We start from the raw sequence: 26,499 nt of genomic DNA, 5'->3' as shown, positions 1-26,499 counted from the left end.
AGCCTGGGTAGCCTGGTTCCTCCTCCCCGGGGCCTTGGTAGGGCACTGAGAACACCGGGAGATCAGCAGAGAAGGGAGACCGTGCTCTGGAGGGCCACAGAAGTGATACGTATAAACTCAACGATCTGATTTGGACAACTGCTCCTCCTCCCTCTCTGTGGGGGCTCGGGGATGACAGAAGAGGTGGACACAGGTCACAGGATCCATGAGGATATGGAGGGCAAGAGTTCACAAGCAGAGTTCACAAGCTTGGGGGACAGGCTAGACTTGAAGATTTTCCTTATTTCCAAACATGAGGTGCCACACTCTGGAAAGAAAAGAGGACAACGTTTGGCTCTATTCCTTCTTCAGGTGCCTCATTCAGACAATGCCTTAGCCTGAATCCAACCATCCCCAAGGCCAGTTCTCCCCAAGCAGATGGGCTACAAGGTTGACAACGCAGCCAGGGCTGGAACCACCTATCTCCTTTACATGAGTGGGCTTGATGTCTGCCTGAGCGAAGCACCTGCTTGCAGGGGCATGGGAGATTGCATTATTAGCGTTTCGTGACCTGCGGGAGCAGATTAGGAGCCACTGAGCTGTAGGATTATCCATGGATCTCACTATCCATTCACCACTCCAGCTATGTTCCCGGGAAAGCGATCTGGAGAGGCCCAGAGACGTCAGGATGGTGAGGGTTGCTGTGCCCGCAGCCTACTGAGCCATGCCCACAGGGGATCAGCAACACGGAACAGACGTACCTGGGACCGCTCCCTGCAGGCACCATCCATCTCTCTGGACACCATGAGACCATCCCTGTGATGTGATCAGAATCCCATTCTTGACCACCACCTTCTGGCTTCATTCAATTTCCCTCTTCATGCTTCGGCCTTGGGTTCATGGGTGACTTGGCCTAAACTTTCCGATAAGTGCCTGCCTACGCCCAGAAAGGCTGACCTTCCCCCATTCCAGGAGGCTTTTCTAAGGCCTGTGTTTTTTCCACTTACTCATTCCACTGATCTTGGCTAGAATTAGACCCAAAGTAGCAGTTCCCTCAAACCAAAGATAGGCACGATCTCACAGAGGCCTCTCTTTCCAGCCAAATCAGATGGCCAGCAAGTGTCCAGAGTTTTGCAGACCCCACCTCCATGTGGCCCGCCTCTGGGCCCACGTGATGATTTGCCCCATAACACTCCCTCATCTTCCCCAGGAGGCTGTGACCCACCCCCAGCCATGGCCCATTGCCTTCCCCCACATGCTAACGACAGTAACAATAAAGCCAAAGCCGGGCACTGTGCCAAGTGTTTCACATAAATAACTCAGAGAATTTTCACAATTACCCTGACTGAGGGTAGGTATTTTCCCCATTTTACAGGTGACGAAACGGAAGCTCATAGATTTACCAAAGGGCACCCAGCTAACAAGTGGCAGAACAAGGATTCTAACTCATGCCTGTTTAACTCCGAAGATAGGGCTCTTCACCCTGGTCTAGACGTCCGCCAATGCCCTGAAGCTCCCACAGAAGGGGTCAGGCCTTTCCATGTTTAGAGCCTACATGGCCACTTCCTGCCCCTGCCGACCTTTGACTCAAGTAGATCTCTCATCTGCCCCATCACTAGATCTCGGGGTCTACATTCAGCGCCAGTAGGTACCCTACAAATATCTGACAACAAAGGGATGAAAGAGTTAGCAAACCCTTATGTTTCCATTCCAGGTTCAAGTGTATATCTTGACTACTCCAAGGCCAAGAAGACCGGACCCAGCTCCTTTTGTGGATGCTTTCTACTGAGGGGGTCTCTGTACCTTCTCTCTGGGCACCCTCCCTCTTGTGTCACGCCAGAATTCCTCTATACATTTTCAGGTTTTCTTCCTTCAATATTTGATTCAACAAACACCTATTAAGATCTACTGCATGCCAGGCTCTAGGGACTCAAAGATGAATCACAAACCACCAGCCCTCCTGAAGCTTACTGTCCAATGGCCGGGGAGGAAGACCCAAACATGGTAACAGGAACTCAGGTCAAACTAAGACACCACCTGTGAGGCTTGGAAATGCTGTGAGAGAGGCTGTCAGGCCAGGATCTGCACCATCCTCTGGTCCCGAAATCAAACCTCTGCCTTTACCACAAGCCCCCCAGTCAGGCACTCACCTGCCCCTGCCTCCTTTCTCTCTTTAGTTCCAAGAAGGGGTGGAAAGATCACCAAAGCCCTTATGGCCTCTCATAAGCATCATGCCCAAGATGTCATGGGGTGAGTTTGCAGGAAAAGCTCAGGGGCTTAGGAGATGCTGAGCTCCGCCTGAGCCCTACGGTTATATTAACAGAAGAATAGGCCCACTCACAGAAGGTGATTGTCCATCTAGACCCAGGTTGAAACTCAAATGCCCAGGTGCCAAGCAGCCTCTAGAGCAAATGGTGAAGGGGCTGGGTGTAAGTGTTGGGAAAGAAGCACAGCTTGGCCTGGTTTGGACTGGGGCAGGCTGGAGAACACAGGTCTGCCCCAATATGGCCAGCCTCCACTCAGCCCAGCAAGAGCTCTGTCCTGTGGGAATGCAGGCCCAGTGTGGCCTGGTCATACTCTCGAGCGTTTTCTTATTCTTGAGTGTTTCCGTTATCTACTGTGGTGTAAAAAAGCAGCCCCAAGTTTAGTGGCTTAAAGCTACCCCAAGGGGAGGAGGAACGGGGTGGGGGTGTGTAACCGGGACAGAGTTTCTGGCTGGGCTGACCAAAAGCCTCTGGAGATGGATAGTGATGACAGTCGTGCAGCAATGCGAACGTACTTAATGCTGACCTGGAGGCTTCAAAGCGGCTGGAAAGGTAAATTTTCTGTTATATATATAAAAGCACACTAGAAAGTGGTGAATTTTATTAGTGTTAAGTTAATAAAGTTGATAAATATTTTAAATTTTCAATTTTTCTCATCAGACGACACTAAATTTCACTTAGTGTAATTTTAACTGACTATGCAATGCAACATAATGGCAGATCGATCCACTAATAGAAACATAAAGAAAATATTTTCTTTGCCAAAAAAAATGCCCCTGCAATGATTTCTTGTATTTTTATATTTATTATTTTTCATTTTGTTTTTTTTTAAAGATTTTATTTATTTATTTGAGACAGAGAGAATGAGAGAGAGAGAGCACATGAGAGGGGGGAGGGTCAGAGAGAGAAGCAAGCTCCCTGCCGAGCAGGGAGCCCGATGCGGGACTCGATCCAGGGACTCCAGGATCATGACCTGAGCCGAAGGCAGTCGCTCAACCAACTGAGCCACCCAGGCGCCCTATTTTTCATTTTGTGTGTTGACCAGGGCTCCTCGATTCTCCTTCACATCGCCTCTCAGCTGGGTTTCTTCCCAAGCAGGACGGTCTCAGGGTGCTAAGGGAACAGACGTTGCAAGACCTCTTGAGGCCTAGTTTTGCAGCTATGTGACACCACTTCCACCAGCATCCAGCCATGGGGACAGAACCAAAGGGAGTGCCTTGAGAGAAGGCATCTACTATAGGAATCAGACCTGACACAATTACGGGAGGAGCTAAGGAAGCGAAAGTCAGGAAGAAAAGTTGGAGCGCGAGAGAAGGAGCCACTAACCAGAGAAGCCAGGTGCATCCAGCATCAAGGTGGGACCCTGAAGGGGGAGCTGATGAAGAGGTCGGAGCAGAGCTCCCAACTGCGTGGGTCTGCAGCCAAGTGTCTGCTGGTGGGCTGAGCTGAGGGTCAGTGGGGGAGGCAGCCGGAGGTAGGAGCTGACCACAGAGGGAGGAGAGAGGGACAAGCTGAAACTCGCTGGACACCTCTGCATCTGCCACTTCTCCTATGATGACCTTCAAGAGTAATGGCCGCCGTGTCCCTTCCACCTCTCGATCTTCTGCGGCTTCCTCTTTGGCCAACTCTAATGGGGGTCCGCACAGGGAAGGGGAGTCCGGGTTCACCAAGTCCATTCAGTATAAACCACCATAACCAGTGCACTTACGGGGACAACAGAGTAGAAGGTTAGAGATCAGGGTTGTCCTGACAACTCTAGGAGGTATGCTCTCCAGACGTGGCAGGGGCCTCCACCCTATAGAGCAGACTTGTTTTAAGCACCCCCAAAAAAGAAGATGTAAGGAAGGCAATACAGAGCCTTAGAAACCCAGGCAGACCTGGGTTTGGTCCCAGCACCTCAGTGTACCAGCTGCGTGAGTTTAGACAAATTGCTCAAGCTCTCTGAACCTCAACTTCTCTATCTTAAAAATATAAAACAAGAGCCCCAGCTTCATGGATTTGCACCTGGCATGGTGCCTGACTCCAGAGTTGGTACTCATTACACTCCATTTCCCTTTCCCCCAATTCCTGGGAGTAGCTGCACCTACCATGGGCCAGGTGCATAACGGAAAGCACGAGAAATATCTGCTTAATTGTGCAATTTCTGGGAGGGCAGACTTTGGCTGAGATAAAGGGGAGCTAGCACCATAACCACCCAATCCTGGCAGGGGCCCCATTTGGGGGAGGTAGTTCTCATTGATACAGGTATGCAAGCCCATTGGGAAATGAGTTGGACTGGCTGAGTTCTAAGAACTCCTATGGCTCCAATAAATTATGACTCTACAAAAAGCTCAATGAGTTTATGAAGCATTTTCCCCATCAATTTTAGAAATGCTGCATGTTTATTATAAAGTGCCCACCTCCATTCACTGCTAATGGGATTATTAATTAACACAAACTTTCTGAAGGGCAATTTGACATAATGTATCAGGACCCTTAAAAATATCTACACCATTTGACCCTGTGGGAATTTGTCCTGAGGAAATGATCTGTAATGTGCTCAGAGATATAAGTACAAGAATGTGGCTTGTTATTTATAATAGCAAAAAAAAAAGTGGAAATAATTGAACTGTCCAACAATAGAGGAATGATTAAATAAATTAGAGCACAGCCAAAAGATGGAAAACCATGCTTCCATTAATCTTGAGGATTTTCCCCACAATTATCCTTTAGAAACAAGAAAAATCTCTTTAAATTCTAGTTCTTAGAAAGAGTGTCCTATTAAGTGCATTCTCTCTTGGTTACTTTATTTTAAACAACAAAGTACTGTTTGGGGAAATCACATTAGCCCTCCCTGACCTCAATCAGTGCTAGTTTGGAATGTTTAAAGAGGTCGCCTGCCGGCATTGGCAAAAAGGAGATAGAGAAATTTAACAGGAATTTTGTAATTATTCCGGGGGTTACGACCTCACAATTGCAAGTGTTGGCTGTCATTGTAAACAAGCTTTTAAAGATCACTTTTAAAGCAATACAGTAAGTAGTTATGTCGTAGAGATCACTAATACACACTTACGGGACAAATAAAGACTGTCCTAATATTATGTAAATAGGTACTTGTGGCTTGGAATACAATTTCCAGAGACAACACTGTACACAGATTTTAAAAGTGTTGCATCTCAATCTCAAACAAGTTAGACCGAAAAATGGAAATGATGTGCTCTGGACAGCTCTGCTGGGTAATTCACAAAGCGCTCTGGGGATGATAAAAGCACAGATGTCAAAGATACCAGTGGGGTCAGTACAAGATGTGAAAGTAGAAAAAACTAATCTTTCTAAATTTGAGATACTTCGTGTTATATGGTTTTTTTGTTTGTTTGTTTGTTTGTTTAATTCATGAGAGTCAGAGAGAGAGAGAGAGAGAGGCAGAGGCAGAGGGAGAAGCAGGCTCCCCACCTAGCAGGGAGCCCGATGCGGGACTCGATCCCGGGAATCCAGGATCATGACCTGAGCCGAAGGCAGATGCTTAACCATCTGAGCCACCCAGGCGCCCCCGTGTTATATGGTTTTAAATATCCATGTGTAACTATATTTATAAATTAAGCATTTTGAGTCAGCATTTGGTGATTTCTCTAAATATTTGTATATTCAAGTTGACCTCAAAACTTTTTATTGAAACTTCCATTTGGGAGAACAGGGTGTTATGTCCTTGGCTACCATATATTTAGGCTCATATGATATATAGCCATGAAAGAAAAGAACTATGAAATAATATTAAATAGAAAACATAAATTGAAAATGTTATAGTGTGATTCTAACTTTGTTTAAATACACACACACACACACATACACACAATTAAGGACATAGAAAGAATAGACTAGAAAGAATTACACCAAAATGTTAACAATGACTATATCTGGGCGCTGTGATCATGAAGTATATACAGCTTTTTCAAGTTGTTCTTTTCTTAAAAATATATTAATGTTTTAACTGAGGTAGATAATTTTTGAAGTCTTTTTTTTTTTAAAGATTATATTTATTTAGGGGCGCCTGGGTGGCTCAGTTCGTTGGTCGTCTGCCTTCGGCTCAGGTCATGATCCCGGAGTCCTGGGATCGAGCCCCGCATCGGGCTCCCTGCTCGGCGGGAAGCCTGCCTCTCCCTCTCCCACTCCCCCTGCTTGTGTTCCCTCTCTCGCTGTGTCTCACTCTGTCAAATAAATAAATATAATCTTTTTTTTTTTAAAGATTTTATTTATTTTGATAGAGCGAGAGAGGGAACACAAGCAGGGGGAGTGGGAGAGGGAGAGGCAGGCTTCCCGCCGAGCAGGGAGCCCGATGCGGGGCTCGATCCCAGGACTCCGGGATCATGACCTGAGCCGAAGGCAGACGACCAACGAACTGAGCCACCCAGGCGCCCCTGAAGTCTTTTGTAAAAGTGCCTCCTTTCCTAGATTCTCCCTTGGGGCTATTGGAATATATTTGTTCCTATTCATTCTCTAAATCTTTGGGAACTGCAAATATATGATGGGGACAGGAGGATTTTAATAGACATATATGTGCTGGCCTGGAAAGATGTGCCTGCCACAGTGAGAGGGAGAAAAAAAGCAGGCTTTTTTTTCAATAACATGTATGTGATAGGATTCCCCCCTCCAAAGGAAGAGGGGTGGGGGGAGAGAGAGAGAGCAAGGGAGGAAGGGAAGCATAAAGGATGTGTGTATCTATAGGATAAACATGTTTGCAGAGGCATAGCGGCAGGTCTAGAAGGAAACCCACCAAAGAGCCAAAAGCCCCCCGGGGTGGAGAAATCCTATACGCCTCTGTATTGTTCATTTTTTTTTTATTTGTGCAGTACATGTTTATAATAGGATGTAATCGGCTTTTTGCTGATTCTACTGAAATGGGGGAATGCTGAAGGCGAGTCCCATCCATTTATATTGCTTCACTACTCCACAAAAGAAAAAAATAATTAACCAGCATTTCCTAGACCCCTTAAGTCTGTAGGGTACGAAGGAGTTTACAATTACAGCAACAAGCGGCGTTTCTGTGGCCCCATCTGCTAGGGTAGGACTTCTAGTCTCCAAGAGGACGCAGAGACACAATTGAGCATGAAGAGCTGTTTGCTGAGTGTTTCCTACGCACCAGGCACTGTGCCAAGTGCAGTGCATGCATTAGCTGAGTTAACCCTTACCACAACCTTCTATCCATTTTATAGCTGAAGAAACTGAGGTATGACGAGGGCTGAGATTTGACTCAGGCAGCTGGGCATCCCTTGGGTGACTCATGTGTGCCCACAAATACACCTTCAAGCCACAGCCCCGCAGTGGCAGCCTGTACCCATCATGGAGGGCACCAATATGGGGGCCAGGGACGCGGAGGCTTCCAGCACCCTTTACCACCACTGGGTTGGGGCTGTGTGGCCAGAGAGCTAGGAGACCAAACTGCTAGGACAGCATCGGGACCAGTCTTCAAATTTCCGGATCCTGTCCGGGCCTGGCCACTACCCTCCTCCTAAGAGGTCCTTAGGGAAAAGAGCCCATCAGGGAACCACTCAGGGCCAGCAACCTCTTCCTAGCTTGTCTCCAGTCCCAGCCCCAATGTGAGCATGCTGGGCTGGCCCTGACTTCCTTTTCCTAAACTAAGCTGGGCCACCCCCTTCCCCAGCCTAATCTCTGATCTCAGGACCCTGAGGTGAGATGGGCTCTAGTCCCACCTGATCCCTGCCCCCAAGGGCCAGAGAAAAACAGCAGAGAGACAGACAGTAAGAGAGAGAAGCAGCCCCAAAGCCGTCCCCAGGCTGAGCAGACTACACCCTCACAAGACCGTATTAGGGCTGCCCAGCTGGGGAACGGGGGAGAGATATCCAGGCGGAGAACTGGACCTTCTCCCATTTGGAGAAGCCCTAACCAGTGCTCCATCCTGTCTCCTGCAGGGATGGAAAAGAGAAGAGAGAGCAGGCCCACAAACCCTAGATGTGGCCTCCTAGATGTGGCCTCCTGAGGTCCTTAACTTAGGCAATAAGCATCCTTCTTCCCTTGGGGGTGGGGAGGGGCACAGTTTCTAGCCCTCGATGCCGATCCATCGAGTCCTCCTCGGGGAGGACTATCACGGGCAGTCAGGGAAGAGGGGACCCCCACCCCAGTGCCCTGCTGCTGCTGCAGGTGGTGGCCCTGTCACTGTCAAGCTATCAGTGAGAGAGCCTGGGCCTTCAACACACCAAGGCTGCTCTGTGTTCTCTGAAGTCCCCGTGCTAAGCTGGGCACAACGCCTCCCCACCCTTTCGTGCCACACGGCCTGGCACCGACGGCACAAGCTGGCCCCCAAAAGCACCTCCTTGTTTCTACTTCCAGACCTCCACCCCCACATTCCCAGGTCTCAGACAGGAGCTCAGATGAGGACAGAATTGCCCTCTCCCACCTCCCTAGGATGCTTTCCCCCCTTGATCATGCCTACAGACAGCCTCCAGCCGGTCCTCCATACTCTCCATACCTACAGTCCTTGCCTCATGGTGCCTAACCCCACGTTAGCTCTGGGTAGAAACAGCCCTGCCCCCATCTGTAGCTTCACCTCCCTGTGTTCACACATTCTTAAAAGGTAACAGCTCCCCCACCCCGAAACCTCCATCAGACACAAGTCCCGTCCTTGGTCAGTCGGCCCCTGAATCGGCACAGAGCTGTGACTGACTTGTCAATGACATTACAAAAGGTCAGAGGAAATATGCAGTAACATGCCCGGCAGGGGCCGGGGCTCCTGGTCCTCGACCCCCCTCGGAAATAACAGAAGGACCTACGAGCCTCTGGAAATAAGAGAAGGACCTATGAGCCTCTGGAAACCACTATCCATTTCTCCTCTCAGATTTCATCTCCTCCTTGGTCTTCCTTTTGATCTTGTTTTCAAGCCAGAGATGAGCATTTCCACGTTGACTCAGGCTTGATTATAACTGACTCTGAACCTTTCTAGTGATTAAAGTAGCCGCAAGGCGATGTTCTCCAGAGATCTGTACTGCAGGTTGAATAATTCAAGGCATCCCTTCCAGAAGGCTGAGAAAATTGGGAGGGAAAAAAAATCAGAAAGCAGAAAACTTTTTTTTTTAAAGAAAAGAAGAGAGTAATTTCCCCCATGCTGGCTACACAATAAGTACTCGATAAACGCCGGTTAATTTTGATTGACAGAAACCCTCAAATAGAAATCCAATGGAGGACTGGCAGTAACCTGGCGAGCCTGGAGCAAGAAAATGGATGCTTCCAGCAAGTGGGGCAGTTCACACCACAGGATGATATGCTTAGGAGCTTCTGGTGTTTTCCTGGCAAGGACAGAAGCTTGAAATGAGGACTGTAGGGGATGGGTGAGGTGGTAACTGTCGCCTTGCCCAGCCTCGTGGGCTGAGGTTGAAGCCAGTGGAGAAGGGTTCAGCCCAGAAGATGACGGAGCTGTTTTCATGAAGGCTGATGATGTGAGACTCTGGGTCCAGGCTGGGCTGCTCTGGTGCCCGTGTGGCCAGGTGTGACATGGTGAGGAGGGGGGTTCCTCTCTCTCCCTCAGCTCTGGCATCCAGTGGCAGAGTCAGGGAGACACGAAGCAATGGTAGAGCAGAATCAAGCCATCCATACTGGGCAGAACTCCTGGGAAGTGGCCTTCCTAATGACGGCATCAGCAGCAACGGAAGTGACCAGTCACCACCTTCAAATGGCGAGCAGAGGGCTGCCCAAGAGAAGAAGAGGCATGGATGTGAGAACCAGCTACCGTAGGTGACCTAACAGAACCAAGGAACACTCCAGGGGGAAGAGGAGACCTCCCAAGGGGCAGATAGAGTCTGCAGCTCTTAGAGTCTAGGACTAATGGTACCGTGGCTGTGCTCCCACCCACAGGCTGGGGCAGTCCGGATGGTTCAGGTTTTAGAACTTCCTACACAGGGGGCGCCTGGGTGGCTCAGTTGGTTAAGTGACTGCCTTCGGCTCAGGTCATGATCCTGGAGTCCCCGGATCGAGTCCCGCATCGGGCTTCCTGCTCGGCAGGGAGCCTGCTTCTCCCTCTGACCCTCCCCCCTCTCATGTGCTCTCTCTCTCATTCTCTGTCTCAAATAAATAAATAAATAAATAAATAAATAAATAAATAAATAAATCTTTAAAAAAAAAAAAAAGAACTTCCTACACAGGACTGGCCCGACATTTGGCATCAATACCTCCTGGAAATCCCTAAGCTAAGAAGGCTCTGGACTCCTCCTATTCGACCCCTCGTGTTACAGAAACTGAAGCCCAGAGAGCCTGGGTTGCCCAAGGTCACACAGCTAGTTAGGATTGTGTGTGAGACAGACAGACAGACAGACAGACAGACCGGGATTCAGGCCCACTGACTGAGTCAGTGCCTCACCCACGACTCTAGCCATTGCTCTGCCAGCATGTCGCTGAGCTAGACACCCAGCTGCCGCGGCTCCCTGAGCTGGCACAGTCAGCATCCACAGAGCCAATTCATCTACCTGTGCTTTAATGAGCATCCGATGCTGCAACCAGGGACCTGAAGGCCCAGAAAATTCCAATTTCAAGCCCACTCTTTAGAGTCAATTAGCTTCACAAGCCCACACCCTGGAGACCCCAGGGCCCCAGGAACCAAGGAATCAGCAGCTGGGGCATCTCCCCAAACACTGAGCCCCGGGCCCTGGCTGGACAGCAGTCTTGGAAATGGGAAGTAGCTGGGAAATAGCCAGACGATTGGAAAATGGGGCCTAGTATTGATCTGGAATGAGAGGAGTCTCAACATCTCTGGGCAGAACAAATCATCAAGGAATAGACACACTCTCTGCTTTCAGACCCTCCCTCCAAAATCACTGCAGGTTGGCAAACTCGGGAAGAGCCCAGACAGAGAGGTTCAAAGAGGTTAGCTCTGCCACACCTGTTGGGTTCTCTGTCCAGCGCCCCCCCCCCCATTTCTATTCACCTCCTTCTCCCTCCACCTGCTCAGGCCCATGACCACTATGGCTCCGCCCCTATGGCCACTGTTGATTGGACAAGGAGTGGGCATGTGGTCTGACCTGGACCAGAGTGCCTTCCCTAAGGATTGTGGGAAACTCCTGATGGGGGTGGAGGGAGAGGAAGAAAGAGATTAAGTCTCAGGTACCAGGGGCTAGAAACTGTGTGAGGGGCCTTTTCCACCCACCCTGTGGACCAGAGAAGCAAAGAAATTCTGGCTTCAGAGAAAGAAGCAGGAAGCAGAAAGGAGCAGAGAAGAACAACGGAGAGTACAGGGCCTTCCAAAATCGACCTCCTATAATGTACCCCCCACCGCCCGATCCCTCTGGGGCGCACAGACACATTTGCTCTGTTTTCTGCTGAACTGTTTCTCTTCTGGTTTAAACACCCTTAGGTCCTTCAACTGCTCCTCATTGGAGGTGATCTGTGATGCCGTCCCCATATTAAACAGACTGGGATGTCTCTGTTCCCTCTGGAGTGAGCTCAAGTGGTCCAGGCAGCTGTGAGGAGAGGGTGGCCCTCCCTGCTCCTCTGTTCAGGTGGCCCGAGTCTGTCAGCCGTGTGGCAGCCGCGCTGCTGCTCGGTTGACTCACGGGAAGCCACATTTTCTCACCTTCCTTCATTTCACTGGAGTAAGGCTTTCAAGATGCTACCCTCTCATCGTCTGTCCCTCTCCATCTGCTCTCATCCCCTCATCCCCTGGCTCCCTGCCTCTACTCTGCTTCCTGTCCCGCCCCACACAGAAGCCAGGGCTTGCTGCCTAGGACACAGAGCTGACCGCCTTGCACCCTGGGTAAGCCTTTCCGTGGCTCCCCTACCCTGGAGGAGACAGTCTGAACCCATGGGAGCAGAGTGTTCCAGGCTCTGCCTGCCCATCTCTCCAACCTGTCTCCGCTCCCCCCCGCCACCTCACAGCTGATGGGGACCACACCCGAGCGCTTGTTCTCGCCCTGCCACACTTGGGGACCTGTCGCTCCTTCAGCCTGCATTGTCCTTGTGGCTACATCATGGCGGGCAGCTCTGGACTCAGACAAGATGGGTTGGAATCCAAATTCTGCCAACCAGTAAGTAGTCTATAACCTCGAGAAACTTCACTCCCTCTCTGAGCCTCTGCTGCCTCAACTATAAATCTGTAATAAAAACAACCTTCCGGGGCACCTGGGTGGCTCAGTCAGTTCAGCGTCTGACTCTTGATTTCAGCTCAGGTCGTGATCTCAGGGTCGTGAGATCGAGCCCCACGTTGGGCTCCCTGCTGGGCATGGAACCTGCTTAAGATTCTCTCCTTGCCCTACTTGTGTGATCTCCCTCTCTCTAAAAAATAAAATATAAAATAGTAAATCTGCTAGTAGCCAAATTAAAGGAAGTAAAAGGAAATGGGTGAAATTGTTTAAAACAAAAAACAAAACAAAACCTCCCCGCAGGACTGTGGAGAGAATTTGAAACAATTCAGGTAAAGCATCAAGCACAGCACCTATAGGTGCCTATGAAGTGCTTTGTCAGCCTACTAAGGTTTCTAGGTAGACCTAGAAAATTCCTATCCCCAGAGCAAAGCCCAGTGCCAATGTTAGCACACCCATGAAGTTTTCCCCACCCAGTCCTAGACTCTGATAGAGCTCCTGCCTCTGACCTTGTAGCAACTTAAACATGCTCCTTTAAGCTGCCTGTCCCTCTGCACAATCATCTACATCCAGGTCTGTCCCCCCACCCTCTTATCTGGGTGACACCAGGGCAAGAACCGGGTCTGATTTCTTCTCTGCAACCCCCAGTACAGGCCTGGCATGCAGAAGAGATCTGTAGATGTTTACTTAATCGAATCACACTGGATGGCTCAAATCTTACTGAATTCTGTCACCCGGCATACTCTCCCAGCTTTTAGAAGTTGGACTTCCTTCTTCATCAATAACAATAATCATAGCTAAACCCTATTGTTTGCTTCTTGTGTGCCAGACACCTTCTGGGTGTGCACCTCATGATTCTCTCTTTTCATCTTTACAGCCACCTATGAGGTAGGCACTGTCACTAGCCTTGTTTTCCAAATGGGGAAACTGAGGCTCAGGGAGTTGTGTCAGATGTCCAAAGTCAAGCAGCCAGGAAGCAGAGGAGCCAGATCTGAGTCCATGTGTTCTGTTTCCTCTTTTTGCCTCTTTTGCCTCTTTTTTTAGCTTTTTATTTTTAAATAATTTTCAATTTATGGAAGAGTTGCAAACATGAGGCAGAGTCCCCGTATGCCCTCTACCCAGCCCCCACTAGCATTGATGTCTCCCTTAACTGTCGTGTATTGATCAAAATTAAAAGTTAATGTTGGGACAACAATATTAACAAAACTATGGACATTACTCTGATTCCCCCGGTTTTTCCACGAATGCCCTTCTTCTGTTCCATGACCCAGTCCAGCATCCCAGGTCACAGTTAGTCGTGATATCTCCCTAGTCTCCTCTAGACTGGGACCATCTCTTGGTCTTTCCTTGTCTTTCATGACCCTGGCACTTTTGGAGAGTAACAGATATATTTTATAGATGTTCCCCAGTTTAGATTTGTCTGGCGTTTCCTTGAGAACAGTCTGAGGTTATGGGTTTGGGGGAGCACACTGCAGAGGTACAGTGCCCAGCTCCTTGCACTGTACTGGGGGCACATATCAACATGACTTGTGACTGGTGACGTTAACACTGATCACTTGGTTTCTCCCCTGCAGAGTTGCTATTTTTGCTCATTTGCTTTTAACCAGCGTGCTCGAATGCCCCTCGGTCAACATCATTGGTGCTGGAAAAGAATAGTGCCTAGTCCAGTGGGATGTTTACAGGGGTAAGAGCCCAGAACAAAAGGATTCTGGATTGCCCAAAGCACGGCCAAAGTGTCAGCTGCCCCTCATGGCATCCAGAGTGTCAGGAAAGGGCATTCTCCCCACACTGGAATCAGCAAGCAAGGCTTCCCGGGATCGCAGCCCTTAGGAGGGATCTGTAAGGCAGCAGGGAAGGATGACCATGCCAGGCAGGGAACCGGCCCCAGAGTGGGCATCCTCACAAGGAGAAGCCAGCAGGGACAGGCTCTAAATAAGAAGGCAGGATGACTCTGTAACCCTCTCAGTCCCTTCAAAACATCTCTGCATTTATAGCCTAGAAACTCAGAGCAGTGGTTTCCAGATGGGAAAAATCAAGCCAGTGGAGCATCCCACATTCCTCCTCCGCCCCCTCCTGCCTCTGCTCCCACCGCACTTTGACACTCCGCCTGGCATTTATCACAGCCGCCTTTGCTTTTAGATGCAAGCAAGCGGGCTAGTGTGAGCACCCCCCCACCCCACCCCCCGCTGGACTGCAGCAAGGGAGGGTCTGCAGGATTCTCCTTTGCCCCTCCTCCTCCAGGCACGGAGCCCAGGGCCCGACACACAGTAGGGGCTTAGCAAAGGCTTGTGGGAAGGTGGGAAGGGAGCAGACTCACTTCTGCAAGAAGCTTTGAGGAGAATATTCTGAAGACATTTTGTGACTCCTACCACCTTCCAAAGCTCAAAAAACCATTTTAAAAACTGATGACTGTGAAATTTCAATTATATTCACAAGGAGAGCTAGAATGAACCACAAGAAGCACAGAAGAGTGGCTTTGCACTCGAGAGGCCAAAAAGGGCCTGAGAGAGGGGCAAGTGGGACAGGGTCCAGCCTTGAAGCCAGACCTATCTGCTTCCAGAGCCCAGCTACACAGGAGCAGTCCTGAATTCACAGCCCCTGCAGGAGGGGACAGCTCCAGGGAAATAGAAGTCTATAAGGACGGGCAAGTAGATGTCATGAAGCAGCTACCAAAAATAATTTTGTGCTTGAGGCTGCATTAATAGCACCATAACATCTGCACCAAAGGAGGTGATAGACCTGTTCTGCTCTACCCTGGTCAAACCACAATCAGAGAGTTGGGTTCAGAAAGACAAACTGGTTTGTGCAGAGGTTGGTCTTAAGAATAGAGAAAGGCTGGACTTAGCCAGGGAAAGGATGGGAAGAATGTTCCAGATAACAGAAAAATACGTGTGAACAATCTGAGACAAGTTCTGACACCTTCTGAGGACCTTCAAGAAAGGCCAGCATGACTTAAAGAGAGAAAGCAAGTGGTAGCCAGGCTTGAGGCTAGAGAAGTGGGTGGTGGCCAAACCTCTCGGGTCACTGGAGTCATATACAATTTGGATTTTATCCCAAGAACAATGAGAAGCCCTTGTTTGTCTTTGCATATTGGCCATGGGCACATGCTGGGCTAAAAGACACCCCCCCCCAACACATTAACACACCATGGAGGGACTGCTCATCTATGCCCAGTAGAGACACTATACTGGAAGAGCTTCAAAGTGGCAGCAGGAGGGGATCCCCTGAGCCTTGACCATGAGAACATGGCCCAGTGGAGAACTAGCCAAAGCCACCATTTGGCAGCCTGCCTTCACTTCTGGACCTGGCCTTCAGGGATCTCAGAGAACCAGCAGCTGGTAGAAAAGGCTTTCTGCAGCAGAATTACATGATGTCTACTTTTTTTTGGCCTCACCCTGGAGAAAACAGGACCCCAGAGCTCATCTCTCTCTCCTGATGGACTTCCCTTAAAATCAAAAGAAGCAAACACCTATTATTCCACTCTTCCTACCGTGAGTGCAGCCAATCTCCCAGGCCAGCACACGGTGGGCACCATCTGGGTCCCTAGAGATAGCTTCATAGGCACTTCACTGCAGCAAACCGTGGACCATTAGCCTCCAGCGCTGGACGCAGAGGAGAGTCCCTCTGCCCTCCACTCCACACCACCACCCCAGCCCCTCTCTTCCTGTTTCCCAGATGCCGCTCCTGGAACCTCCACCCTCAGCACCTCCCGAAATCAGGTGCATCTGTCACTGTCACTGCTGCCATCAGTGGGAATGCGCTTGCAGGTCCCCGCTTTGTCACCCTCTAGTCGAGGTCCAGGATGGGAGTGTCCGATTGGTCCTCAGCCTATATCCTGCCAGCAAGGGAACCTGGGAAAGTGAGTTTTCTGATTGTCTGCTGAGGCTGTCTGGTTCCAAGACTCAAAAGCTAGAATGCTTAAATATGGGAACGTGGTTCCAGTGCAAGAAGACCAACAAGAATGGTGTATGCCCACCGCGGGTGGCTTCACACAGCCCAGATTCTAGCGCCAACTTCTCTCCTTGTCAAGGCTCTCTTAGTCTGAAGCAATGACAAGCTCAAGACTGGGAGTGACGGGCTGGATTAGAAGGCATCTGCGAGGCTCAGAGAACCCGCAAGGCAGGGGCCACTACACAGGCAAATCCCTTAGACCCTGTGACCCCAAGACTCCATGAGACCCAGGATCCCCAAAACTCCTGTTAGCAGCATAGGGAAGGGACTGTGGGTCCCGTGTGGCTGGACCCTCCATGTTTAAACCCCATGTTCACTCCCTGTGAATGCAAAAGGTCAAAGCCAGAGGCAGAATCTACGTGAGGAGCTGAGCTGCTTCCTTTCCTTCAGGGCAGTCAGTCTCGGGGGAACCGAAACCAAAAGCTGCACAGACTGCCTCGAAACATAAACTAAGGCTAAGAGGGACTCCCTGGCCCCTGCCTGCCCCCAACATATGCCCTAAAAGCTTCTGCTTCTTTAGCCACAATCCCACATCAAGACACAGGAAACAACCATGTCCGCCCCACCATGAAGCCAACAGCACCCTCTTCCTGGAATCCTAGATGCCTGACCCCTTGGAGTCTATCTTCACCCCCATACCCTTCAAAGATGGGAAAACCATTCCATGAGTCCAAGCCATCTGCTTTCCAGAAAACTCCTGCACCTTATAAAACCCTTTCCTGAGATTCCAAGCCCAGAGCATCCCACCTGACAGCAGCTGGGTACAGAGGCCAGTGCTGACCTGGGAGGGAGCAGTGTCCACCAGCCAGGACCCCATCTTTCTTCCCAGGTCCTTACCTAAGACTAGGTGGAGGCTAGAAAGAAGGGCTACCCCAGGGAAACATGCTACAATTAAACCGCCGTGAGAGCAAGATGACTAAAGCTCCCCCCGCCCCGCCCCATCCCCCCCGACCCCCTGTGGTTAATTTAGGACTTGCCACACTGCCCATCTCTTCCAGAAATTAGATGAAACTTTTAGGGAAGAGGAGCGATCTGTGTTGTATAATCACACACTTGGGACACCAGCACCCCCCACCACCACCCCTCCCCTTTAGCCTAGAGAAAAGAATAATAATAATAATAATTAAACTGGCCTATTTATGGTTCTGAAAATCAGCAGTTCTGGGCCACACCTGCTAGGGTCGAGCTGAGCTGTGGAAAGACTCCGTGAGGCGTCCCCACGTCTGCCTAACTGTAGCAGGCAAGATGCAGGAGGTGCCAGCATCCCTCCTTCGGGCAGAACACAAGGGCTATTTAGAACAGCTCATTGATGGGGTCAAGGAGAGGAAGCCAGAGACTCTGAAGGGCATTTCACATCGTGAAATCCAGCCGGTGGCCCAGGCTCATCACTCAGCATAAGCCATACAGATTTATTTATATTTTGCACGAAAGAGGGAAATTACTTAGCCATAGGGATCAATTCTTCAATCCAATGTTTCTAACATGGCAATAAATTTATTTCATCATCTCCCCTTTTCTTTCTCCTCTTCTTGAAGCTTAAAGAAATAAGCCACTCTCTGGGGAGCCCCGGAACAGGGACAGGAGCAGAAGCAAGGCAGGAGAGAAGCAAGCCGCCATGCCAGGAAACCACTCACTGGGCCGCCCAGCTCTGGAGAGCAAGCTCTGGAGTCGGAGTCCTGAGACTAGGGTTCTAGACCCTGGCTCTGCCACTTTTCCGCGGTAGAAGTGACCCTGAGCAGGTAGGTCCGTGAATCCCTGAAGTGGGGATAGCTATTCTGGGCCCTGCCGGGTGGGTGTGAGGAGTCAGTGAGACCAGATATATTCCGGCTCAGCTCCTGATACATCAACGCGATTGATTGAAGATGAATTGTAACCAGATGGGATGACATGACCCATCGCTTCTCCCCACCCAGGCTGCACAGTCTGCGATGTTACAGAGACGTCATGGCTTGAGCAAGGGTAACACCGGGGCCATTTCCCAAGGCCAAAGACTACTTGGATGTCCTCCCCGCGCAGGGACAGGCTGAGTCAGTGATGTTTGTGACGGCTCCAGCTGAATGCACCCCGGAGTCCAGGGAAGCCTCCAGCAGCTGGACAAGGGTGATAAGTGGTCCCCCCCTGGCACGACACCCCTTTCCACAGAGACAGGCCGGGGCTGATGTATGGGCCATGTCAATGCAGCTACTGGTTAACGCAAGGCTGTGATGGAGAACCATGAACATGGGAAAGGCCCAAGGAAAGGATGTTGTGAGGATGAGGCCCAGAGACGCACAGGAAACCCTGCTGCTGCAGTGGGGTGGGGGCGGGGGATTCAGAGAGAGGGGACAGCTGGAGGAAGCCAAGACACAAGGGTGCAGGAAGATGCTCAGGAACCCGGGGCGTGGGCAGCAAGGAGCAGAAAAGATCATCCTTCAAGGCCTGTGCCAGGTGTCTCCTCTTCCAGGAAGATCTTTCTGATCTCTGGTTGTCCACTTGCTCCCAAAGTAGCCACAGCCCATGCATCTGTAAGACTCCTTCCCAGTGGCTTTCAAGACCCTCCAAATCTGGCCCCAGACCACCTGCATTCCCCTAGACTTCCCTTCCCCAAACTCAGCCCCTACCGCTCACCCCCAGGCCTTTGCTCCAGGCATCTCCTCTACTTGGAATGCCTGCCCTGCCTCCCTGCCACGTGCCAAACCTGAGTACCCTCCTGATCCAACTCAAATGCGTCTTTTCCGGGACATTATCCTATGGCCTTCCTCCTGACCTGTTGTCATCCCGCCACCCCCAAATCCTCAGAACTTTTTGTCCTTTGGGCAGGCTCCTTCTGTACCTTGCCCTGTTGCACCGACATTCATTCCAAACCAAAAATTGATTGAGGGAAGATAAACAAACATGGCATACACATACAATGGAATACCACTCGGCAACAAAAAGCAACAAATTACTCGTACATACAACAGCGTGGATCTTGAAAATTGGATGCTGCATAAAAGAAACCAAACACAAGAGCTCATACGGTTAGTGAGTCCCATTATGTAAAGTCCTAGAACAGGCAAGATTAATCTCTGATGATAGGCATCAGAACCGTGGTTGCCTTTGGGGACAAGGCAAGTGCTGAAAGGGGGAGACAGAACCCGGGGATTTTCTGGGGTGATGAAAATGTCCTAGTTCCAACACAGTAGGCACTAGCCACGGTGGTCCCTGAGCACCTGAAATATGGCTAGTCTGAACTGAAATGCACTGTAAGTGTAAAATACACCGTGGTTTTCAAGGACTTAGGATGAGCAAAATAATGTAAAATATCTCATTAACAAATTTTTATATTGATTACATGGCGAAGTAACAGTTTGGTTATATTATGTTAAGTAGATATGCTATTAAAATTAATTTTACCTGTTTCTTTTTATTTTTTTAACAAGGCTACTTGTTTTTAATTACCTATGCAGCCCACATTATATTCCTATAGGACAGCACTGCTGTAGTCTTGATTTAGGTGTTGGTTACATGGGGGGACACATTCGCCAGAACTCATTAGAATATACCCGTAAGATCTGTGCATTTCACTATATGTAAATGATATCTCCATTATAAAACAAATTTCAGTGAGCACCTACTATGTGCTGGCAGACACTGTGTTAAGTGTTGTTAATACCGTGCTGCCGAAAGAAAACAGACCCAGGACGCCTACGTGGCTCAGTCGGTTAAGCGTCCAACTCTTGATTTTGGTTCAGGTCATGATCTCAGGGTTGTGATATCGAGCCCTGCATCTTCGGGCTCCGCACTCAGCAGGCAGTCTGCTTGAGATTCTCTCCCTCTCCCTTTGCCCCTCCCCCACCACCACTCTCAACAAATATAAATAAATAAATCTTTACAAGAAAAGAAAAGACAAAACCAGACCCACTCAGTCTAATCAAAGAAACTGACTTTAAACAATTGCTCTAAGGCATGATTTTATCTCATTCCCAAGCTTAGTACTGTTGAGGCAGGAACTGCATTTGGGCATCTTTGTCCCCATCACTGCCTAGCACAGAGAGGGGTGCATGTCAGGTGCTCAGTGTATTCTGATACACTGAGTTGAACTACTGAATTGGCTAAAATTCATGTTCTGAAACAGGCAGGTAAATAGAGTCTACCTGGGGAATGTTGTTGCCTTTCAACTGGACCAGCTAATATGTTACAGCTTTGGTCTTTTTGTAAAATTTCCTGGGACAGAAGGATCCAAAGTCTATCACCATTCTTGGCCTACTCCTTTGGGATATAATCCTAGTGTAAGTCATGAAGCCTTTTGGTTAAATACTTTGAGCCTCTTGGGTAAATACTGTGAGGAGCAGGGTCGTCCAAATTAATTTTTTAAAAAAGATTTTTCTTATTTAAATCGGAGCATGTATATATGGACTGCTTTTTCCCTCCAGAGATTTTGCAGGTAAAGTATGTTAGGAAACATCCACACAGAACAGATGCTCCCCACCAGGTGGGTGCACTCAGGTAAGTTTTTTAGGAAAGGTTTGTAAATAGACACGTGCCGGATTTCTTTCCAGATCCTCAGGCCTTGTTAGGAGAGTTACTCCTTGCCTGTTGGCTCAGAGCACTCTTTCCACCATGCCCACTTCCAAACATCTTGGGACTAAAGGGGAACCACTCACGTGATTCCTGTTTGCTGACAAGGTTTTAAAGAAAGCCACCCCACGACCTGTAGAAATGACTTGGCTGTGTGGATCCATTAGAGACCACCGAAGTGAAAATCCCACTTGCAGTAGCTGCAGGAAGAGCGTCTATATCAATTCATTTTAGGGCTGTTATTGACTTCTGCTCTGAGCTAAGCCTACGCAGGGTCCAGGGGTCCAGGAAACACAGAGAAGGGTCAGGCCGGGTCCCTGACCTTTAGAATCCCACAGTCTAGCAGTAGGAGTATAATGAGGACAGTTACTGCCAAGTCACAGGTAAGAAGGGCCCAAAGAGACCACCTGGGGGGCATAAGGAAGGATGAGAGTTATCCCCACCTGGGGAAGGCTGAGTGAGTTTCTGGCTACCTCCTCTGTGCCGAGCACTTGCTGGGCTCCGGGTCTATACAGATGGCTTAGAACAGTCTCCTCCTTCCTTCATATACCTGCCCCTCCTCACAGCAGCCAGAGACATGGCTTAAAATCATGAATCAGATCATATCACCCTGCTAGTTAAAAACTTTCTCTTTTTTTGTTTTGTTTTATTAAAGCACAAGGATAGGACCCATGGGCAGAAAGAGCTGCTTGTTAAAAACTTTCAATGACGTCCAATTATACTTAAAATATAGCTCCGTTTCTTGACATTATTATATCGGTCAGCGATCACTGTATAACAAGCCACTAGCCAGTACAACAGTTCCTGTATGACAAACCACCCAAAACACCGTGGGCTCAAATGACAATGACATAATATCACATGTCTATAGGTCAGCTGGCGCAGGTGATTTAGTCTGACTCTAGAGGTTCCACATGTCTTTGAACTAAAAGGTCCACCTGGATGTGTTTTTTTCATGCAGATGGCGGAGTGCCTAGGCTTGGAACTTCTGGACAAGTATCATTGACCAAAGTAAATCACATAGCCAAGCCCAAAGGTAAGAAGCAGGAAGGATACTCCACCCACAGTGACTCCTTGGCTAGGGTGTGGATACAGGGAGGGATTAAGAATTAGAGCCAAGGGCGCCTGGGTGGCTCAGTTGGTTAAGCGACTGCCTTCGGCTCAGGTCATGATCCTGGAGTCCCTAGATCGAGTCCCGCATCAGGCTCCCTGCTCGGCAGTGAGTCTGTTTCTCCCTCTGACCCTCCTCCCTCTCATGTGCGCTTTCTCATTCCCTCTCTCTCAAATAAATAAATAAAACCTTTAAAAAAAAAAAAGAATTAGAGCCAATAAGAGTGCCTGGGTGGCTTGGTCGTTAAGTGTCTGCCTTCGGCTCAGGTCATGATATCAGGGTCCTGGGATCAAGTCTTGTATCGGGCTCCCTGCTCGGCGGGGAGCCTGCTTCTCCCTCTCCCTCTCCCCCTCCCCCCTGCTTGTGTTCTCTCTCTCTCTCTCAAATAAATACTAAAAAAAAAAAAAAATTGGAACCAATAACGCAAGCTATGATCTATCCTCTAATCCTCATCTCCAGGTTCACCTTGTACCATGCAATTCTCTTTCTTCACTCCAACCGCACTGGCCTTTTTCATTCCCTCATATGCAGCAAGCTCTTTCCTGCCCCAGGGCCTTTGCACAGTTCTTCCCTCTGCCCAAGACAGTCTTTTCCTCATTCTTTGTGGGATGGTTTCTCTCATCTTTCTTATCTCCCCTTTAAATGTCACTTCCTTAAAGAGACCTTTCACAGCTCCCAACTCAAGTGGGGCCCACTCTTAACTGTTTGTCATAGTGCCCTTCATCATACCCTTCACAGTCTGGACTGATCTGTGGCTTTTTCATTGTTCATTGTCCGTGTCCCCATGGGACCGTAAGCTCCACAGGGAAAGACAAGGTGAGTTTTGCTCACCAAACCACACCTCCTGCGCCTTGCACGGTGACTGACACCTAACAGGTGTTCAGCTCACATTTGAGTGAATAAATGAGTTGCATTTGAGCTGACCTTTGGAGGAAGGTTGGAATTTGAGAAGCTGATGGAAGAAAATGTGTTCCAGGCAAAAGAAACAGCCTCGGCCCATGGTTCTCAAAGTGTGGTGCCCAGGCCAGCAGCTTCAGCCCTCACTTGGGAACTTGTTAGAAATGCCCATTCCTAGGCCCTGACATAGACCTCTGAAGCCAGGATCCCTAGGGGTGGGGCCCAGCAATTCTGCATTTTAACAAGCCCTTTTGATTATTCTGCTGCAGGCTGGAGTTTGAGAACTGCTTGCCTAAGCCACAGGCCAGCACTTTTTTTTTTCTGTAAAGGACAAGATAGTAAAGATTTTAGGCTCTGCAGGCCAGATAGTCTCCGTTGTAACTACCCAGCTCTGCTGTTACAGCAGGGAATCAGCCACAGACAATGTGCAAATGCATGGGCGTGGCCGTGTGCCAACAAAACAGTATAAATACACAAACAGGCAGATTTGGCTCACGGGGCTGTACACGGCGGGCCCCTGGCCCCAGCAAAATTATTGACTGTGTCACAATGTGCGTCACTGAAGCTCACGCTTCACGTCTCTAACCGAAGAAACGAAAAATTCAGAACTAAGCAAATTTCTTTTATATAAACATTCCATTTAGTCAACAAATTAGGGTCTTCTTGCACCAGGCATTCACTGTCTAACAGTGAAGAGGACTCGTCCACGGTCTTCCAAAAAGGGAACTCAAACCATCCTGAGCCAGCAACTTTACCCGTGTTGTCCTTTTCATTCCTCACAAAACCACACCAGGTTGTGGTATTCTCCCCATCGGACAACCAAGGAAACTGAGATCAGCGGGGCAAAGTGACTTTTCTCAGGCCACAGAGCCAGGAACCAGCAGCGCCGAGAAATTCAGACCCCGAGCCAGGGCTGGGTCTCCCAAGGGCAGGATCCCACAGTCAGTCCAGAGGGACGGGGCCTGTTTTATTAAAGCTGCCAGAGTGCCTGACCAGCAACCTCCCCCGCCACCAGTACCTGCTCCTTCTGCCCTCAGGAAAGTCAAATGCCGCTTGTCCCACCTGCCGACAGAGCCACAAAATGCATTCAAATGAAATTGCCGAGATAAATCACAACTTTCCCGTGTGCCGTGTACCTCTTCTCAAATGCAACTTGGGGATCCTGGGAGATGGGGAGTGTTGCTATTATTCAATAACATGCAAAGTAATTTTTTAGGAAGAATGCACTTTTTTGGATGAACATTGATTGAATCCCGTCTTCCTGACCAGAGAGTTAAATCAAGCCTTTCAGACAGGTGATTGAAACGATGCTAGAAGTCGATTTGGTTTCATTCAAACTCGCCCTTGTGAGAAGTGAGCTAAGAGCTTCCCCACTATCTCAAGAATCATCAAATTAAGAAGCTGGAGCTAACAGGGAACCAGAGAGGCGGCTTCAGCCCCAGTCTCTGCCAGCAGCCGGCTCAGAAGAGGCTGGGTCCCCAGGGGGACCAGGAACCAACGACTCCCACCTCTCAGGTCTCTCCTTCCAGCCAATCTAATGCCTTTTGCTGCAGGTTAGTTTTGCAGAAAGAAATTCATGCATTTTCTGCAGTAACTGGGGCATAAAAGTGCCCGTGGCTTTGGGGAAGAGACCGGCCTGCGCACGCACCTGGCCAGCAAAGTGCCCAGCCCCCAGGGAGGCGGCTTTCGCAGGCCAACACCGGGGCGTGGGAATGTCCCCTCCGGGCTTCGGTCCTGCCCAGGAGCACTCGCTCCTCCAGTCCCCTCCCAGCCCATCTGAGACCTGGTCCCAGAGAATCACCCCCGGAGAAGGCTCTGGTGCCCCCAGACAGGCAGAAACAAAGAACTTTCCAAAATGCTGGGGGCATTCCAAATCATCCTTTTCAAGCGGTGGGCTCCTGGGGGCAGCCAACATTTCCCATCAGCCTCTTCTCAGAGCTATCATCTGTTTTATCTCCGTAAGTCTCCGCCTGACACTCCCTCTTCCTCTCCTCCCGCTTGGCCCCTCCCCAGGGCCACTTCTCCCTCTTCTCCAAAGACAACGTCAAAAGACTGTGCAGATTAAACGAAAACGAAGACCGTATCCAGAATGCGATCAGCTTAGCTCAGCCAGAAGCTTCCTGCCCCTCTTTCCACCATCACAGCTCCCAAGCCAAAGCCACTTTCTCAGCCAGGTGGGGGGACAGGTGAGCAGTGGCCTGCAGGCCCAGGGATGGCCTCCTCAGAAGGGAGTGGCCATTACCCTGGGAACCTCCAACACTGTCACCTGAGAGTAGCTGGGGTTCATGAGAAGCAAGCGGTGCGCAGGCTTAGAAGGTGTCCTGCCTCCCTGGGGACTGGCCTCTCCGCACCAGCCCCACTGCTTTGCCTGGTCTGTGACGTAGGTGTGGCCAGGAGCCAATGCCCACAGCTGACCACGACAGGCAAAAGTAGGGCCACTCTTCCTCCCAAAACTGGACTTAACCAAAGGTGAGGCAGGTCTGGCCATCCAACGGGATGCAGAGAATGGGATTAACTTGGAAGCACCTGCCCAGAAGGGGGGTGAGCCTTATTCATCTCCAGAACCCCAGTAGAGGGACGGGGGATGGGAAAGGAGCTTCTTGGAAAGGGCCTCGATCCAGAGCTCAGACTAGAAACTGAAGTGAGGGACGTTGCCGTCTGGGGAGACAAAGGGATGCTGGCACTGGCCTGGACTCGGGGGGCCTGACAGCCGTGCAGCTTGAGAAGGCAAGATGTCACCCGACCTTTGGGTGGGAGCAAGCCTCTGGCTGCCAGTCAGAGAGCCAGGCCTCCAGCCCCACCAGTCAGCCACCTCACAGCTCCCCCCACCCCGGGGTCTCAGTCTCCTCATCAGTAAAATGGGCACGAGGAGACCATCACCAAGACACCTTCTCATATATTCTCTGTGATTGCCTCACCTGTAGCAGCAGGTGTCTTGGCAGAACTCCAGCTAGGCAAAATGCTCTGGGGCGCTCGGAGGGCAAAGCAAAGAGTAAGCGTGTGCTGTTGACCTGGGGAGTCCCCAGGAGGAAGATGGAGAGGAAGTTAGAGACACCAGAACACGCATCAAGACCTGGTGAGAACAGTGCAGCTGGGCTGCTGGGGGATAGGTGGGATGGGGGGAGGCGCACAGCCAGGTAGCCACGTCCCATTCCCACCCTCTGGTCTGAACACCCATTCTAAACCCAGTCTTCCCTCGTTGTTCTGTTTTGTTACACGCTGTTCTTTTCCTCATGACACCCATCCTGACTTAGGTTCTTTTTATTTATTTATTTATAGGCCAAACACTTACAGAGCACTTATATGTGCCAGGCACTATTCTAAATGCTTTATGCATAGTAACTCACTTAATCCTCACAACAACCCTATGAGAGAAGTGTTATTGTTAATCCCATTTTACAGATGAGAAAAGCGAGGCACAGAAGATCAAGGAACTTGCCCAAGATCAGCACAGCTCATAAGCAGCAGAGCTAGGACTTGAACCCACGTGCTTCCTAAGGGCAGGGCTTAGGTCCGTTTCACTCATTTGTGTTTATTATCTAGCACATAGTAGGAGCTCGATAAATTCATTAAATCTACAAGGGAATGATTGGACCCAGGATGGCTGACATGGGCTCAAACTGCCACCAGAGACCCACTAGGACTAGGCGGGGGCCGGCTCCCACTGTGAGGAGTTCGCCATCTGGCCATTCTGTGCCCT

The 26,499-nt window shown here is 49.8% G+C and overlaps 1 protein-coding gene across 15 annotated transcripts in view; it reads right to left on the bottom strand.

The window, feature by feature from the left end:
* Positions 1-26,499, bottom strand: part of LOC123859782 (uncharacterized) — a 169,103-nt gene that overhangs the window by 74,605 nt on the left and 67,999 nt on the right. For 3 of the 15 annotated variants that reach the window (XR_010411009.1, XM_064589448.1, XM_064589447.1), the window contains one exon: positions 7,041-9,918. The exons of the other annotated variants lie outside the window; for them this stretch is intronic. Coding sequence is in view for 2 of the 3 variants with exons in the window: in XM_064589448.1 (XP_064445518.1) it covers positions 9,500-9,918 (419 nt within the window). In the remaining variant the exon portion in view is untranslated. Of the gene's footprint in view, positions 1-7,040; positions 9,919-26,499 lie in introns of those variants that run through there. 15 annotated transcript variants of the gene reach the window in all.

Source organism: Mirounga angustirostris, unplaced genomic scaffold, assembly GCF_029215605.1.
Source record: "Mirounga angustirostris isolate CCGP_5_RB_7025 unplaced genomic scaffold, mMirAng1.0.hap1 SCAF_4, whole genome shotgun sequence".
Taxonomy (NCBI): Eukaryota; Metazoa; Chordata; class Mammalia; order Carnivora; family Phocidae; genus Mirounga; species Mirounga angustirostris.
This window is presented reverse-complemented; position numbering and strand designations above follow the sequence as displayed.